The sequence below is a fragment of the Coenobita brevimanus genome, chromosome 33, assembly GCF_032717465.1.
Source record: "Coenobita brevimanus isolate Jiangsu-jjx chromosome 33, ASM3271746v2, whole genome shotgun sequence".
NCBI lineage: Eukaryota > Metazoa > Arthropoda > Malacostraca > Decapoda > Coenobitidae > Coenobita > Coenobita brevimanus.
Window position 1 is genome coordinate 7,859,814 of NC_136986.1, and position 20,000 is coordinate 7,879,813.

Consider the following 20,000-nt stretch of genomic DNA (forward strand, 5'->3'; position numbering starts at 1 on the left):
TTGCTCATGTAATGCCACTCAGGGATGAGTGAGGCTGGTCACTCTCATCTTAAATGTCGGGACCAACTGCTTAGCCCCGGACTCCTACGCTCCTCATGGGGCAATGTAGGCTTGGATGATGGATGGATTATTATTATTATTATTATTGTTATTATTATTATTACTACTACTACTACCATTAATATTATCTTTATTATTATTATTTTTATTATTATTGTTATTATTATTTTTTATTATTATTATTATTATTATTATTATTTTTATTATCATTATTATTATAATTATTATTATACTTGTGCTCAAGATGAACAAGGAGAGATGAGTCCAGAATCTTTGCATGTCTCTTGTTCTTGCTGGATCTCTCTATATAACTTGAATATGCTCCTGAAGCAAAGACTAGTTACAAGAGGGACTGAACTGTAAAGCTACACTATTTATGCAGGACTGTATGGGCCGATGGTTGGACTGATCGCAATGTGCTTTGTTGACTGTGACACAACTCTGGCCATGATGGGGTTGTGCATAGCCGTGGGTCTCAATGGCGCTGTCTACTCTGGCTACATGTGTTCTCATCAGGACCTGGTGCCTAACTTCGCAGGGTCACTTATGGGAGTGACCAATACTGCAGCCACTATTCCGGGCATGTTGGCACCGGCTATTACCGGTGCTATCATCAACGACAATGTGAGTACTCCTGCTGCTACCACACCACTTTATACAGGCTAAGATGGTTTATTGAAGACAGATGGGGGTGATTATAGGGGGTTTGTTCTTAGCTGTCTAGCTAGATTAGAAAGTTAGCTTGACTACTACTAGTAACCACGTAAACTCATTCCTCGTTTGGCACTACAACAAAGCTCATCGAATTTCATGTAACTACGAAATGGCTTTCTAGTTCTGAGCATGGCCCTGTTCCACCATGTAAATAAATAAATAAATAAATAAATAAATCTCAGACATATAAAGGGATCACCGAGCACAAGTTTACAATAATCCCTGCAGCAAACACTAAGTGCCTGGCGCACGGTGTTCGTCATCTCTGCGGCAGTGTACCTCGTAACTAACATCGGGTACCTGGTGTTTATGACGGCCGATGTGCAGCCTTGGAATACCATTGATATGACCCAGCACCAGTCACATCAAGGTCAGTGACAGGCTATGGAAATTGTTAGTTATTTTAGGTTAGGTTAGGCTTGGTTCATTAGGTTCGGTCTGCATGGCATATCCCTTCTTGCTCTGATAAACTGTGGACCCAGTGGTGGTTGTCCTTTGTTGTTCACAAAGTCTATGCCATTTTGGTGAAAGTAAATGGTCGTTTGTCTTATATAATCGAACTGTGTAGCCAACACTAGAGCATTTATGCTCCTCCTGGTCCAGTGAAATGTTGCATGATAAGCTATACAGTGCCTGTAGTGTTAAACCTACATATCTCTTATATGTAAAGAGAAACCATTCAAAGGTAACCTAACACGTCTAACCTTACCATGAAGTGATGTAAGCATGACCTAATCTCCGGAGGAATATACGAATCTTAAAATATATGAAGAAATAAACGATTTGGCGAGTAACATCAGTCCAAAAAGGGTTTCGTCATAGTTTACGTCAGTTTACACGGTCATTTTGATCATGAAGTCGGATTTGAGGGGTTCATTGTGGAAGAATATCGCTGTTATCTCTCTGCAGTAAACTCATTGCATGAGAATATAAGACTTGGCTTGACTATCCATTCCAGAAGCGTTAGGACACAGCTACATAACTTGGCGGGCAGGTTACGTTGGTCAAAGGGTAGTTTCTAAATGTAAGGGTATAACACATGAGGACAAATACCTGCCTCAGTACGGTACGGCTACAGTAAAATGGTTTCACGGGGAAGTTAGGTCAGTAAAGTCAGGTTTCTTTCACAACGTAAGAAACTAACTATGGTGGGAATATCTGCCTCAGCATGGTTACCTCATAGTTACATCAGTTCCCGGTCAGTTTAGGCCCGTTAGCCTGAGAGTGAATGTTTCATTGTAAACGGAAATCGCTGCAACTCCTTTCAAGACCTTTCTTACAATGAGGAAATTGATGAAATAGGAGGAAGTGCCTGTTTGACTCTCTCATGGTTAGATTAATTCTTCAATCCGATTGCAGCTAATCTCAAACGACTTACTAACCTGTGTCAAATGAGCCTGGCAGTTGCAGTATTACATCACAGGTACATACAGTCCGCGAACGCTTTCAGGATTATAAGAATAACCTGAATTACATCATCTGCTGTTAGTTGGAATAAAATAAAAGAGAAAACGTGACCTTGAGAAGCTTAATAATACGTATTAATTCAGTCTGGCTCGTACAGTACCATAAACTATACAAAAGATTGCTGGAGTTGGCTGGAATAGCATACTAGAGTTACCTGTGCATCAGCTTAAGGGAAGGTATTTTACTGTGGGGCGGAAGAAATACAGTATGTCTTGAAAAATGCTCAAAGTTGTTCTGATCTCAAATTAATTACTACAACAAATGTGAAGTACACGAATATACAGGCATATATAAACAGAGTTTGTAAGTAGTTTATGTGCATAAATTATATGTTTAAAACTGTATTCACATGAAAACTGACAATACATAATGTATATGTAATAGGACAAGCCAAAAACAATTAAATCAGTTGACTTTTTCACATTACAAAGAATGCTTTCTTAATAAAGCAACGATTTGAATCATTGTAATCAATATTCCTTTGAAGGTACTACTAACCATCACAAGGTTCTTCTTTTAAATATCAGCTGTTGCCCTGGAAAACACATTCTTTTATTGCCGTGGGGGCTGCTTCGTACGGTTGTGTGTCAGGTCTAAGAAATCGTTGAAAGAATTAAGCCAGGGGGTCATTCTCCAAAAAGCTTTGGAGATTTCGTGGTACCTCTTCCTTAGCCATTTTTTCTGCACATTACTTGCTAAGATCATCTACAAGGCAATGGATGCCAGGTATATCAATATCAAAGCAATTTAATTGGCGTGACATTAAAGCCAATATCAGATATGCAATGAGTCGCTAAGGAAGAGGTGCGATGAAGCTTCTCACGTTAGTCATAATACAGTCAATAGTTACTTCACTTTAGGGATGAATTAGATCCATTAGTCTGGGTTTGTGGTCTGGCAAGATGTGGAGGCAATACTTTTTCCCACTGGATTCAATGTCTTATCCTGGTATGTTTTGGAGATCTTCTGACCGAGTGTTACGTCCTCCATTAGTCACAGCAAGACAGTCTGCAAGGAACTTTGGAGAGAGAGAGAGAGAGAGAGAGAGAGAGAAAAGCAAATTGTGACGTACATTAAAGCCTATTCTCTTGTTATTCCACAGAAAAGACAAAAAGGTATTGAGAGAAGTAGTGTATTTTTTGTCTCACAGATGATGACCTTGAGAGTGCAATGTCCTGTGTGCTTCGTACCCTTTGTACCCAGTGACCTTTGTCCCAATGACCTTTGACCTTTGTACTAATGACAACAGTTTAAATGTACCCAAAGTGTTACCCAAGCCCCAATCATGTGCAGTGGCTCCTCTACCTTCCCCATACCCAATCCATTCGTACCCGGAAGTGTGCAGGAATGTGTTGAATTAGTTCGTTGTAACGTACACCGAGAAGTTTGAAAATGGGATAGTGGGTTAGTATCGTGTGAGAGATATTCTATCACGTTTGTCGATGCATCTTGGGGTTGGGGAGTGGGAAGTATGCATCAAAACAAATGTTCGAATGTGGTACAATATGTAGTTTATATCACACACCCATGCAATAAGGCATGGGCAAAGTTAGAATACAATATGTAACTTATACTCCCAGACGGAAGAAACTTTTGCATGTGTGGTATAGAGGATCATGATAAGGTACTGCCCAGAAGTTTGAATGGTGCTGTTATCATCAGTTCCTTAGTTCATCTATCGAGGTGGGGTAATGATGAAATTTAATAAAAAAAGGGACAAGGTTAAGATAGTACGTCATGTTTGTTAACACACGTTGGGGTCGGGGCATGTGTTAGCATGTTTGAACATGCTTTAGCTTGTGAAGCATTGATTGTATACGAATCAAAAGTCACGTGACTTTTTGTACCCCGACTAAAAGTCTAGGTTGGGTCTGACCATGGCTTGAGCAAATCCAGCCTGGCCCATTATACCCACAGGGAACCAGATGCGTTAGTATTACCAAGGCAAGATCCACCCCCTACAGCCGAAACCAGGTCACAGAAGCTGGTTGTAGTCACCACCACCTTAATTGAAGGAAGAACCTTGGAAAACAACTACTGTAAGCTGAGAATTCAAGATGGCATCGAAGATGGTCATCATATCCATAAATGTTCATAAGCTGGTCATAATTTGCAGTAATTCAAGTGCAATACAGGCTTTCAAGAGTATTTAGGGACAAGGAATTCATTTTTGATTATTTCAAAGTAATTTAACAAACGTTTATCTGTAACATATTTACTGCAAGTTTGAAATCCTAGATGGCTGCCATGTTTATAGATGTTCATAAGCTGGTTATGATTTGCACAAATTTCTGGTGTGTTAGGGTCAAGGAATTAATTTTTGATAATTTGAAAGTCATTTGGCACACCTTTATCGGTACTTTCCATGTGGCAGTTGAAATAGAAACTAATTTTATCAATTTTTTTTTCAAATAAACTAATTGTTTTGTTTCGTGTGACACAGGTCATTGCTAGTGGTTGCAGTTTTGATGTACAATTGTACCTTGGAAACCATAAATGTAGCAATTACCCTCCATCCTAATTTAACCCAGCTCAGGTAGATGTCGGTCCATGTTGCATAGCAGGCAGATGTGGGTCTCTTGGACCCCAAAATATAAAAACTTGGGAAAAATGTATGTTTCCTTTATTCCAATACTGAAAATAGAGTAAAATATTTAATGTTTCCGCAACACAAACATTTAAAAAAAAATGATCTGTTCTTTTCTTTTCTTTTTTTCTTTTTTTTAACAAATTTTTGAATTTTTCTTGAAAAAAAACAATAAATAAATTTTGACCTATAAGAAAATAAAAACAAATCTGAATGGTCGCTTGAGTTGTCCCAAAGCTTGGTATGGGATGGTGCTTCATGGTGTGAGGAGGGGCTACTAGACACTGCATTCATATCTACAATCAGGGAGGACAAAATATCTCACACACCTCAGGAAGACATGGGTCTCACATACCCAGCTTATACTTACACACCCATATGCTGCAGTAACGGAGACAGAGCTTGAAGTAACTCCCTCACCCCTTGCATGGATACACAAAGTTAGGAAGCTGCTGAGAAGAACAGAGCCCCCAGGAATTTAGAAGTTAATGAACTAGAAAATAGGACGGGGGGGGGGGTCTCTCAGACCAACCTCTACCTGAGCACGTTAATAAGGCTAGCACAATGCGAGCATGTGGAACAAAATCAAATCTTGTGAAAGCTATAGGAAGATACAGGCATTATGCAGTTGTAAAAGGTAGCCACTTAAAACAAAGCATGAGTGATCAATGTCATGCACTGGCCTCGTTTGTCATTTGTGAAAGATGAAAAGTTCTCTCCCATTGTACTTAGATACAAACGAGCAATTCTCAAGTTCCAGCTAATGCAGTGGCTGCTGACCTGTGTTTCGATCACTGCAAAAGTCCATGTATGAAGAAAGCAAAAAGACCTGTGGACTGGTAAACCAAAAACAGAAAAATGTTTGATGTGCCAGACCAGTACAAAACACCAAAGCCTTCAGAGTTCTTTGCTTGCTCTACAAACAAAGCACAGTCTTCAAATCCTACTAGCATCAAAATTTATCTGGGTAATGGTTTCAGTGAAGAAAGACAGTAATGCTGCAAAGTGGAAGTGTTACTGCAGTCCCTGCCCTTGAGTCAATACATGAAGAGGCAGACACTCATATTATTTTACATGCCGTGTATAGTTTTGAAGTAGACAAAGTTGAACAGGTTATTGTTTATTCAGGTGACACAGATGTTATTGTCCTCTGTATATATTATGCATCCACCACGTTGAAAGATTTTTTTGAACTTTGGGTCAAGAGAGCAACAGACAATTATCTTCCCATACATGACATTGCCAAAGCACTGCAACCACACAGATGCCTCTCACTTCCATTTATTTGCAGTGTAAGTGGCAGGGATACCACCAGCAGTCTCTTTTTTACCAGCAAAAAGGGTTGCTAACAGAGAGTAAGAAATTCAGCTGGATGCTTTGGAAGGTTTTGGCAGTGTTGGCAATGCTGCCATAACTGAAGATGGTATCAGTCAGCTAGGAAGTTACTTACCACTGTCTACACAAAGAATGTCGAAACATCAGATATTTCTTTGAACGAGATTCCCTTTCAAAAAGTTTTAACCAACAAGAAAAGATTCTCTCAAGCTCAATCCACATACTGAGGTTGCTTTTATGCAGCATCTGAAACGTTCCGCCTTGGCAACACTCATTGACAAGACTGCATACATTGCAAAGCTTTGCATTCCTTCACTGGATGAATGTGGATTGATGGTAAAGCAAGCAGAACTTGTGCCTGCTTCAGTAACTGCTGTATTGTGGTTATCAAAAATCTCTACATCACTTTGTTGTGGTTGCAGAATGGGTTGTTTAAGAAACTGATCCTGCGTCAAACAGAATGTTCCATGTTATCTTGCCCACAGATGTCATGGATCTCCAGAGAGCTGTTCCAGAGCTCAGTGGTTCTAAGGAACAGAGGTTAGCTCTGACTCTGGTTAAAGTTTCTATGAATATGGTACTTCCATTTTCTCAGTTTGAACAGAATTATCTTTGTATTGAAATAAATCTCAGTGTTAGTTATTTTAGTAAGTATAATGATTACGTTTATATCTCATTCAGAATTTTTTTTTTATGGTGTAAGGATGAAATGCTTAATAACCGGTACTTGATTATAAAGGATGATATAAGAGTTTATATTCACACATGTTCAATTCTTGACATTTGTCTGATGTGTGCTGTTTATATACCCAGTAAAACATTGTTACGTCCCCACCCCACACTGCCACAGGCTTCAACAGCAGTAGTTCAGTACGGGAAGGACGTTGCCCAGTGAGTTGTTCTTCCTATGGTCAGCCTTTAGGTGCACAGTACACAAGATCTGCTCAGGATACAATAAACACTTGCTCCTTAAAGTTCACAGTCATTATTTTCCAACTTGTTAAACTTAATGCTTTCCAACTTCACTTCACTGTTCTCACAAACAGTGGAGCTATACAAGCTTCACTAACTGCAGTTACACTTAATGTTTGACAACACTTCACTGTTATTACAAGTTCTGATGATATACAAACTTCAGTAAACACTTCAGTGTTTTCACAAATACCGAAATAATCTTCACTAACTATAATTACACTTAATGCTTGCCAGCAACACTTCACAAACTGCACTACACTCAAACAGAACTGAAAACCGACTGAACTCCACTCAAACTGAACTGAAAACTGACTGAACTTGCCATAGTCTCTCCCCAACTTTATATAAGCTTGCATTACTCTCGAGACTTCGAGTATACTCTCGACGGGCAACAGTTGCCAATTCAGAGACAACCAAAATATCCCAAAGCTGTCTCACAATATAACACTCTAAATCATTTACCATACGAACTTAAATTACATAATTTAACAAATAACCACAAAAAAAAACATTACAGTATAGAGAAAAAAAGAGCATAAAAATTAATGTACAACTTACGAAATAACTACGCACACAAACAGCAGGCAAACTGGCAACTCTGACTCGTACCGATACTGGAACTACCGTACCGAAACGCCGAGAAGCTTTTCGAGCACCTAGCTGGCAAATCTCACTTCTTAATATTACCCCCTCCCTAGTTCTTTGTCGTCCTGACAAAACTACACAGTATATACGAACACAAACTTTAATTTTAATAGAACATCTAACTATACACAAAAAAATCCTTCAACTTATCAGGTCTTCTTCTATGCCGCTTCTGAGGCTGTTCTTGCTCTCCCCATAGTCCATTCCTCCAGGAAGGTCTTGGTCCTCTTCTTGATTTGCTTCTTCTCTTGGGGAACTGTCACCATCCTCTTGCACTTCAGCTCCTTGGCCCTCCTCAACAACCTTGGTTGCGGGTGAGCACAATTCTTCAGAGACGTCCCAGTTGTACTGTCCTGGCCCAAGGTACTGCCACAGACGATTCACGTGTACCACCCTTGGGCGAGACTTCGTGCCTCCCCGAATCCGATGTGTTACATCTGATAGGCGGTCCAACACAGTGTAAGGCCCGTCCCATGGGCTCTGCAGCTTCAGTGACTGTCCCTTCTTTCGCTGAGGATTGTATAACCAAACTTGATCACCACGCTTGAAGCTCGCTTCACTTCCCTTGGCATCATACTTGCATTTCATCACTTCTCCTGAAAACTTAAGGGCTCCTCGCACTTGGTGATGTACCTCAGCCAGCTTTTCCTGAAGATGCTTCACATAGCTGGAAGTGTCTATAGGCAGCTTTCACCAGGTGGTCATCCAATTAACAGGTCAACAGGTAAGCATCACTTGTGGCCCAACATCAGTTTTGCAGGAGTATAGCTGATAGACTCGTGGAATGCAGACCGATATGCCATCAGCAACGTAGGTAACTTCTGGTCCCATTCTGTTTGTCCCTCTGTGCAGTACTTGGCCAGTTCTTGTCCTAGGGTCCAATTGACTCTCTCCACCATCCCATCTGACTGTTGCCTTAGTGGGGTGGTCCTGGTCTTCTTGACCCCCAATAACTTGCAGCAGTCATGGAACACAGCAGACTCAAAGTTTCTACCCTGGTCTGAATGTAGCTCTTATGGCATCCCAAAACAACAGAAAAACTAATCAAGCAGCACCTGAGCAACAGTCACAGGCATGGCATAGGCTTCTGGCCAGTTTGAGAAGTAGTCCATGGTTGCACATGTATACTGGTTTCTTCTCTCAGTGAATGGCAAAAGTCCAATAATGTCCACCGCAACTCTTTCCATAGGTGCATCCACTTGGTTGTGCTGGAGAGGAGCACAACCATGTTTCTTGGGTCCCCTCTTGGCACAACGCACATCACTGGTCCGACACCATTCTTTAACATCCTGATGCATGCCAATCCAGTAGAAGTTGAGTCACAGCTGGTTTAGAGTTGTCTTAACTCCCAGGTGCGCACTAGTGATCTGGTTATGGGTCACATCCAAGATCTTGGACCTCATCTTCGGAATCACCAGTTGCCAATACTTGCCAAGGCCATCGAGTGTCTCCCACTGGTGATCCAGTAGTCCGTTGTTCAAACGAAGAAGGTCCCACTGACTCCAGTAGCTCTTGGTCACAGGGCTTAACCCGGAATCCCCCTCTGAAGATGGTCGCACTGCACTCTGCTGCGGCCACTCCAGCACTGGTTGTAAATCTGCATCCTCCATCTGCATCCTCCCCAGGTCCTCGTCATCTGATGCTGACCCTGTCACTAAAGTACAGCAGTATTTCTTCCAGTGATTCCCATTCCTGCTACACTGCATGCCGTCTGTTCTTCCATTTTCTCGCACCCTATTCCTCAAGGTTCTCCTGCATTTCTTCAGTGGTGGGTCTTCTGCAGCCTTCTTCTTGTCATCCCAACCATTCTGATCTGCAAGTAACTCAAACTGTGCACGGTAAGCTTCCTGAGATACTCTATCATGAAATTCCTGAGGTATCTTTTTAATTGGACCCCCATTATAGCCATGCACTTCACTTGTTTGGGACCTAAAAACTTGGGCATCGTCATTAAGGCCAGGACTTAAAACTTCTGCATTCTGATTATTTGGCCCTGTAATGCTACCTTTAGATGCTTGGGATCCGTCAAGATTCACCATACACTGTCCATTCCTTTCATATGCTCCCTGTACGGTAGCCTGAGGCTCAGCAGTGCAATATTTCTCTACAGCCTCAATTTTCTCACTAATTATCTCCACATGGTCAACTACATGTTTCAGCTGGTTATCTACATGCTGTCTGCACTCGATTACAGTTCGCTCGCTAATCTTTAGCTGGTTGTCTACATGCTTCACCTGGTCGTCTAGATGATGTCTGAACTCCATCACATTATTGCTTACCTCATACATCTGCTGCTCTAGCATTGCATCTACTTACTCCTTCATTTCCCCCATGAATGCGTCTAGCTGTCCTTGTACCCTCGGTTGTAATTCCCTCTGTTGCTCATCTGATGCCTCTTGACGTTGCTCATATCATTCTTTCTGTTCTTCATGCTGTGCCTCTAGTCGCTCCCTATTTGCTTTCAGTAGTACACCTTGTGCCTGTACTAGTTCAAACTCGGTAACACAACAAACCATCCATCCATCCATCATCCAAACCTACGTTGCCCCATGAGGAGCGTAGGAGCCCGGGGCTAGGCAGTTGGTCCTGACATTTAAGATGAGAGTGACCAATCTCATTCATCCCTGAGTGGCATTACGTGAGTAATAAACCCCAACCACCCCTTGGATATAAACCTTCACCGGCTTAATCCTATTCGAGCACAATAATTATCCAATAAACCTCCAGGCGCCAATATTTGGTTATATGGTTACCACCCGGGGTAGTAAATAGTTTCCTGGTGTACAGAAAGCCATTTGGCTTCTCACTCAGTGTAGAGTCACCCATAGGCAGAAGGAAGAGGAAAGAATGAAGGAATGAAAGACAGAAGAGATATTGTAAAGTCACCCGTAGACAGAAGGACGAGGAAAGAATGAAGGAATGAAAGATAGAAGATGGAAAGAAAGAAGGATGAAGGAGAGGAGAGGGCAGACACCCGAGAGCAGCGCTACACTGAGTGAGTGGATGGTGAGCGCCCCCACCTACCACAAAACACAATAAACATGATATAATAAGTTCGTCCCTCTCATATTTTCCACCATCACTACCCCACCTCCATTCGTGAACTGAGGAATTGATGATTACAGCAACATTCAAACTTCTGGGGAGTATGTTATTATGGTCCTCTTTACTATCTAACCCCTCAATCCCGTAAGGAGTGGCCACAAACAAATCGCCTCCATGTCGCCCTTTCCCCTAACGTTTCACTGCCCTGCTCCCAGCTCACACACTCCTCTCTCATAGGCCTATACCTCTCCACTCCCTTCATCTATTTCATCCATGACCTCTCACTCCCTCTCCCCCCCCCACCTCACTCACATACACTCTCCTCGTCAGTCTCTCGCTCTCTATCCTTTCCACATGGCCAAACCACCTCAGTGTGTTTCTCCTAACGCTTCCTGTCACATCCACATCCACACCATAACACTCCTTTACCTCCCCATTTGTCAGTCTCTTCATGTGACTTGACATGCTCCTGTCAAATAACTAATTTCCACTGCTCTCACTCTTGACTTCTGTCCCTCCAACAAGGTCCAAGCTTCACTTCCATACGTTAGAGTTGGTATCACAATACTGTCATGCAGTAACTTTCTTCTGTCTGAGAGAGTTATTAGCTACATATTATACTCAAACTTCTGTTTGTACCGTACTGCATGGGGGAATGATATAAATTTTGTATTGTTCTGCACATTAACATTTGTTTTGATGCATTTCGAGGGGTATACTTCCCACTCCCCAACCCCAAGATGCATTGACAAACGTGATAAAATAACTCACACATGAAACTGACCCACTATCCCATTTTCAAACTTCTCGGTGTACGTTACAACCTAACTAATTCAACACATTCCTGCACGAAAGCACTTCCGGGTACGACTGGGTTGGGTATGGGGAGGATGAGGGAGCCACTGCACATGATTGGAGCTTAGGTAACTCAAACTTTGGGTACATTTCAATTGCTGTCCTTAGCACAAAGGTCGAAGGTCATTGGGACAAAGGTCAAAGGTCGCTGAATCCAAAGGGTACAAAGCACAAAAGTCACTGAACTCTCCAGGTCATCACTCGTGAGGTGTAAAATACTCTACCGAAGGAAGATGATGAAGAAAAAATGATGAAGAAAAAGAAGAAAATGGTGATGAAAACGAAGAAGAAAAAGAAGAAAAAGAAGAAGAAGAAGATGATGATGATGATGATAATGATGATGATGAAGATGAAGAAACAGAAGAAGAACTGTTCCTGTCACCAATCCAGCAGATATCATCAAAACATCGATATCATATATCACATCATCAGCGTGTGCCATATACATTGCCGGACAAATGCCATTCTCGACGTCTTCGGCCTGATGACATATTAAAAAATTTTGCCATGTATACTACAGGTGATTCATTTACCTTGATGAGGACGTCTCAAATTCTTGGTCTTGTAAATATGATTGGGAGCAGATGGGGGAGTTGGAAGGTGTGTGCAAAATACTCATGGGAGAAATCTGTACAGCATGTGACGTGGTATGTGGGGTGAAGAGAAGACGAAAGGGAGTGGAAGGAACAGCATAGTGGAATGAAGAGGTAAGACAAGCTGTGGCGCAAAAAAAAGGAAGCATATGGTGAGCGGATGGGAAGCAGGGGCGTGGAGGAAGTTGAAAGACGGAAGACAGAGTTATATGTAGAGAGGAAGAGAGAGGCAAAAAGATTAGTAAAAGAGGGTAAGAAGAGAGTGGATGACGAATTTGGAAGGAATTTGAGTGTAAAGTGGAGAGAATGTAAAAAATGTTCTGAAAAGAGGTAGAGAGAGAGTTAGACAGAGTGATAAAGAAGTTAGTAGGGGAGTGAAAGATGAAAATGGTACATTGCTAGTGAAGAAGGGAGAGAAAGCGAGCAGATGGAGAGGACACTTTCAAAAACTGTTAAACATGGAGAATGAAAGTGATGCGAATATAAGTGGCTGGGGAATGGCTGAGAGAAGGAGGGAAATGAGAAGAGAGGAAGAAATCAGTAGGATGGAAGTTGTGGAAGCAATGAAGAAAGTCAAATTGCGGAAAGCCCGAGGAACTGACTGAGTATATGGTGAAATGCTGAAACATGGGGGAGAGATAGTAGTAGAATGGATATGGAAGATGTGCGGGCTGCCCTGGGAGGAAGGTAATGTCCAACAGGATTGAAAGTCAGGTATAATTATACCCCTGTACAAAGGAAAGTGGGGAAAAGAAGTGTGTGGTAATTATAGGGGCATTTGTTGTCTTAGTGTAATGGGAAAAGTATAAGAGAGGATATTTACTGACAGAGTTAAGGAAAGAACAGAGGAAGTAGCTGGAGAAGAACAGGGAGGTTTTAGGAATGAAAGAGGTTGTGTAGATCAGATATTCATTCTTGGGTTTTTAGCGCAAAATTTTCTAGAGAAGGGAAAGCAGTTGTATGTGGCTTTCGTGGATTTGAACAAAGCATATGACAGGGTGGATAGAGAAGGATTGTGGATAATATTAAGAATTATGCAGTAAATATGAAGCTGCTGAATGCCGTGAAGACTTTGTATGAGGGTGCTAAAGCTGAAGTGTGTGTATAGTGAATTGTGTGATTTTTTCTATTTGAAGGTTGGATTGAAACAGGGATGTGTCATGTCACCATGGCTGTTCAATCTGTATAAGGATGGGGTTATAAAAGAGATACAAGGTAGGGCAGTGGATGTTGGAGTGGCCCTAGTGAGAGAGGGCAGTGTTTGGAATCTCCCTGTACTGTTGTTTGCAGATGATAATGTCTTAAGTTATGACGAAGGGGAACTGCAAGGCATGGTGGATGAGTCTGGAAGAGCGTGTATGAAATGGAATCTAAAGATGAATATAGGGTAGTGTAAAGTTATGGTCTTCGAGAGAAGACCATACAGTGATGGAAGATGAGGGAATGGATAATGTGAGTGCGTTTAAGCCATTCTTATTGAGTCTCTCTCTCTCTCTCTCTCTCTCTCTCTCTCACACACACACACACACACACACACACACACACACATATACAGGCCGCCTCACATCAGATCTTACCTGCATTGTTTGTGGCCAGTTCGTAGTGCCACGGGGCTCTCTGAGAGCAGGCGAGGATTGTGTGGCAGTCACTAACCCCCAAGTCGCTGCCTGTTTGATATGTATTAGCTTAAGAGCATAATAGGATATACCACACTGGATGTGATGAGAATATCAGCCAAAGTTTGTATTGATATGGTCAAATGAATGAGGAAAAAGACATCTTGTTTCCATTAGAAGGAGAGGTTCAAGGTGTAGTGGTGTGTTAGTATGACCTATACATTCATTTTGCAATAATTATAATGTATTGGTTATGATGACAGTTCAGCCTTATAGTTCATTCATAAGATGACTCAGATGTGTAATAACATAACTGTAAAAAGAACGACGTATATTGGTAATGCTGTTTCATCAAATCGATCTAGACTGTGTATCGCTCTTGCCTGTCGTAATCTGTCGCAGCTGTGTCGCACTGGAAAGAGGCGCACCATCCACATGCGGTAACGAGAGCCTCCCACTTACGCTCCACCTCTCCGTGACTCATAGCTGCGTTGTGCAATTTCCAAAAGAGGCCTGTCCAACGCACCCAGCTGGCGTGGGACCAATATCTCTGTGGTCTAGAATGGAAGTTGGAGAGTTAACCTCTATTCTAGTGCTGGGGATCGAATTTTCTCAAGAGCTGAAGTGGTCGACTGTATAAAAGGAAACCAGCATAGGTGTTGTTTATATGTTCATGATTATGATAAGTAGTCTATTGGTCTATACGTTCGGATTACAGATGATCCTATATAACACATACAAAGGCATACTGGCTAATCCTGTCTCCAGGCCAAATGGGCCATTATCATCAACAGCAGCAGGAGCAGCCTATAGCGGACTACTGCAAGCAGAAGGGCTCTCCTAACTGTAACCTACTGATTGTGTGTGTGTGTCTGTGTGTGTGTGACTCAGAACATAGAGTTAAGAGCCCATTCCCTGAGACCCAGCAGTCTTCCTGTAAACCATACACCTCCAAATGACACCACGGCACTACCACCCACCGTCCATTTTAGGATGTTTCATACTGGTGTATTAGTATTAGTTTGGGTGTTTTTGTGACATGTCAGCTGGTCTTATGGTATAATTAAAGTCTGTTTTTAACGAAATTCATATTCATATACTACTCCCTGCCTCAACCAAGATGCAAACCTTGTCCATTGGAACAACAGACCATTCGACTTTGCCACCGCCTCCCCCATTCTGTCCTAGAAAACAAATTATATTCATTCCCCTACCAAGTTCTCTCGTCTCTCCCTTTCATTTCATCTGCAAGTTTCAACACCGACCTTCCATTTGTTCTCTTCTTAATATATATATATATATATATATATATATATATATAATAATAATGTCCATTTCACCCTTATTCTGATGATTATATCACTCACTATTTGTGTTAATTCCATTTCATTATATACAAACAGATTCGTATAGAAAACTTATCTAGGCTATGTATAAACGCATGACCCCGTACCAACAATATGTAAGGCAAAGTATTTTTTATTAAAAGACGTTAAAATTCCGCTGATTTTCCCACCATGTTTGTTAATACTGTATAACATTCTTACACCAAAGATGGGTGATAACAATTTTCGTGTGCCATTTATATCTGAAAATACCTTGTATAGATATTCACCCTCTTCTTCACTAGTACGGATATGTTGTTTAAGTATTCCATAGATAAGGTATAACTAATGATAAAACTTTAACCTAGAAAATGTTGTTCACATTATGCAGCGTAACTGCATATGAATATCATGACCGTGTAGCAGAAACAGTAGTTATGACATTTATCTAACAAGGTAAATTCAGTGCTTTCTAAGTCTGTTACAGACACCTTGTTTACGAATATAACATATAGCTATAAATCATTATGTGTCTAATATTAGGTCACACATCATCTGCAACAATCACAGCCTGCTGTGTCGTTCGTTCCCGTTCTTCTTCCCATGTGTATACCATGTTGCCCCACAAGCTTTCGATGGGGCTCATATCACAATCCCGACTCGGCAAGTCCAGTAGTTCCAGGTTGGGGTGTTCGTCACACCAACTCTGGGAGATGTGGGATGTGTGCACAGGGCATTTGTCTTAGGCAAACAGTATCCTGCTCAAGGAGAGAAGGCAGAAATTCCTCTTCAAGAATTTGAAGATACTTTGTGTTGTAAAGGGTCCGTCAGTGGGAGAGAAACAAACCATATCATTCACACAAGTTACCCGAGATATGCTCACTACGTGTGTGTGTGTGTGTGTGTGTGTGTGTGTGTGTGTGTGTGTGTGTGTGTGTGTGTGTGTGTTTAAAGTGTTTTGGCAGTTGTATCTGTTATTGAGAAAATAGGGCAACTGTTATTTGGTGTGTTCCTACACCCGTGTGTGTTGCTCAAGGGGGTATGTGCTTAGTTATTTTTGGTTCGTCTGTTGCTCCTTCCTTTTGTGGCAATATTATGGAAATTCTACTGAACGAAATATCACAAATTATTGAACTATGTCAGAACAAGGTCACATCTCAGGTGCATGGTTAGTTAACTTTTTTTTTTTTTTTTTACCAAATATAGACCAAATGTGGTAATAAAGTTAAGGATGAGCATAGCATGAAGTGAATAATGTTTTAGAACTGTTGGACAGAGGTCATGGCTATGATTCGGTCCTTTGTCTCAGTTAGCTACTCCATTTGGACAGAGCCTGAGAGGGGCTAGGATCAGGCAAGGATGAAGTGATTGTATTTCGAGGACAGCAATAAAGGTCATTATCATAAATAAGGTCCACCTAGACATTTCTAATCAAATTCGTACCAATATTCGTCGAATGGCTGAGGGTCCATACATTTAGCAACTTGATTTTACGTTACTCAGTTGAAGGTAAAGGTTTCAGTACAGGTTCGAAAGTACGACCAGAGGCAAATTGTGTGTCACGGATGTTGCACTTGAGCTCACCTTATTGTTTACTGAGAAACCAACGTTGCATGCAAATGGAATATGTTCTGATTTACACACCAGGGATAGGTATGTCATATTTAATGTCTAAGTGGAATACGCTTATCATAATATTATTTACTTGTATATAAATAGGCATGTGTGATGGCTTTTGCAATATTAAACCTGCTGTAATTCTCCTCCAGCAATGCATCTTCCTGCATGTTGTTGAGGAGAATCATTTTTGTCGGTGAATATAACACTAACCCGCACATGGTTCTCTGCTTATCTACATCTGCCGTTTCAGTGGTTAGGTGTTTCTTGCTGTTTTCTGGCCGATGTCTTGTGATGAATACCATCGACAACCAGCACAGTGTGAACAGTCACATCTAGCTGTAGTTGTTCTTGTATGGCCGCTGCATTGGGAAAACGATTATTTCTTCAGCTTCTTGTATCTGTCGGTCATCTTTGGCCGTGATCTTTCATGGTGGTCACTCCCTCGGTTTGTCGTTCAGGTTTCCACTTCATGCCCAGAGCATCAGCCATAAAGAAACTGTTGTCTTTGATACCGGTATTTCCAGGGTGTTGCCAATCTCCCTTATAGACTTTCCACTTTCTCGCTTGCCAGCAGGACGAGAGCATCTTCCTGCCGGTTCATAATATATATTTTTGCTCTGTGGTAAGTTTGTGATAAGTATTGGCGACGTCTTAAAATTTTAATACAAACAACGTAAAACGATTATTAACCATAAAAGAATACCTAACAAAGAGACAGCGGCTTAGAAGTTAGTGGCTTCCTCGTTATCCCCGCTTCCCCTTGGAGCATCCTGTGCCACCACAGACTGGTGACACACAGCTTGAATAAGATCTGGGGTGAACTGGCCTGGGCGACGGAGAGAGAGAGAGAGAGAGAGAGAGAGAGAGAGAGAGAGACTCAATAGGAACGGCTTATTGACAGCAGTGGGTTATTAAAGGGGCTGTCACACAGGAGACTCGTGGACGTCCAAACTGGCCGTGGACGTCCAAACTTGTCCCCGCGGGAGGGTCATGGACGTCCACGGGAGGAAGGCCGCCTGACCCATTCGTGGACGTCCACGGTGACCGTGGACGTCCACGACTTGGTGGTCTCCTTCTCTATGGAGTTTACACGTAGTGTGTGTCCTCTGCTATCTTGAACTCTGCAGTCAGTTGAGGTGATATATTATGATTAATTCTAAACCGTCAGTAAACTTTGTACTTAATATTTCTGTTTGTCATAGAAACGTTTCATATATACCAAAATGTGGTAAATATGATGGAATGTGGATTGAATGTTTCCAAGAGAGGCCCGCGCACGTTGGAAAGGCATGCTCGGGAAGAAAACACTACGGTGCAGATTTCTATACTGGCTGCTTTCTTCACTCCGTGGGAGCAATTCTCTCACCCACAGTGCCCTCGTTCTCCCCCTCCTTTGTCTTCTTGCAGAGGCTTCTTCCTCATCCTGCAGGGTTAGGACTGCAGCACCCATTGCAAAAGTCACAATCTGGTTCATGTCCATTGTTGTTGCTGATAAACACGTCGTCTGCTAGGGAGTTGGAAGTGACCTCCCAGTCGCGTGGGGTGAACTCGATAAAGAAGAAGAAGGTGGCCGTCGACGTCCACCGTGTGATAGGGTATGGACGTCCAAGCTCAGTTTGGACGTCCGTTTTGTGCTGCACAAATTGTTCACGGGTCCCCGTGTGATACCCGCTTAAGTCAGATAACCTGTAGGTTTAAGATGTAATGAGAGTAGAGTCTGCGACTTTCCTCCCTGAGCCAGGTGATGGATGGTAGAGGAACTGGCTGTTTAGAGGGGGAAGGGGAGAGTGAGAGTTGTAGGGGGTTCAGGGGAGGGAGAGGGGGGAAGGGAAGATGGGAGAGAGTTTCCGTCAATGAAAGAGTTGTCAGAGTGGGAAGAAAGGATTATGTTTTATGAAGATAGAGGCACGTAACCACATATTTGTAGGATTTATTAATTTTACAAACAGAAAACTTAAGTATACAGTCCATGGAAACAATTTGTTTTTTGTATCAAATAAATCATTGATCAAGAGTGTGCTTCACCATGTGGCAAGGCAAGACAGGAGGAATTTTAAGGTGTGTGAGCACCGACTAGATCACTCCGTGATACGGAAATCTCTTAATACAATTTGGTTATCATTGCAGCTTCAGTTTATCTATCAACGATATGAGCAATGACAATAATGAAAAACAGTCATACCTATGGTGACTTTTACTAAAGTCTTCTAGTATATGATTCGTAGCCACGTATCAGTTTTAAACAGTGATTGGCAGCCTATTCATTCATCGTCCTAGACACAACAAATGTCTGAATACGTCACGTGCTGCAGGCGTACCAACTGCCTGACTCAAGCCACACTCTTATGCTGTACCAGGTTCATATGTCGCCAACTGTACATATTAAGTTCTGCATGCCATAGGAGGCAACATAGCATCTTTTCCTTGGCGATTTATTTTGTCTGTTATTTCCTAGCTGGCAAAGCAGGCATAAATAGATGCGGTTGGTACTCTCGGTGGTACATGAGCACCGTAGCACCTTTGCCTTAGCGACTTATTTTCCATATCACAACCTGACACACTCTTATGTCATTTATGTAGCATTCTGTCAGTATAGTTGACACCAGCAGCATACAAGAGGACACTGAGGCCCAATAGGCAAAATAAATTGCTAAGGAAGAGCTGTTACGGAATGTATGACACTTGAAATTTCTCCCTGAATGAGGCAAAAAAAAAAAAAAAAAAAGCACCTTTACTGTGAGGTAAGAATGAGTCTCCTTTGTTACTAGTCAAATTGAACCTCTAATCAGACTACACCTGGCCATTAACTGAGCTGAAAGACGTAAGGAATTTCTATCAGGTTAGCAAACACACACACACACACACACACACACACACACACACACACACACACACACACACACACACACACACACACACACACACACACACACACACACACACACACACACACACACACACACTTCCAAATTCGCCCTAAAGGCACATTACATTAAAAACACGCTAAAAAAATTCTATAGAGAAACAAACTCAGAAAATGTTGAACTTGCAATTTTAAAAAATGCAAAATAAGACCAACTTTGTAAAGGCTATACACGAAATGTATAAACTACCAAGACGCTGAAATACTAGGGCGTATGTTTAGCCCCTTGATCAGGCGGAT

General features: G+C 41.8%; 1 protein-coding gene across 1 annotated transcript in view; it reads left to right on the plus strand.

Moving 5' to 3' along the window:
* Positions 1-6,708, plus strand: part of LOC145395783 (putative inorganic phosphate cotransporter) — a 90,946-nt gene extending 84,238 nt beyond the window's left edge. The window contains exons 8-12 of the mRNA XM_080269320.1: positions 443-684; positions 1,003-1,144; positions 2,134-2,197; positions 3,344-3,356; positions 6,586-6,708. Of these exons, the coding sequence (XP_080125446.1) occupies positions 443-684; positions 1,003-1,144; positions 2,134-2,197; positions 3,344-3,356; positions 6,586-6,708 (584 nt within the window). The remainder of the gene's footprint in view (positions 1-442; positions 685-1,002; positions 1,145-2,133; positions 2,198-3,343; positions 3,357-6,585) is intronic.
* The last annotated feature ends 13,292 nt before the right edge of the window (positions 6,709-20,000 follow it).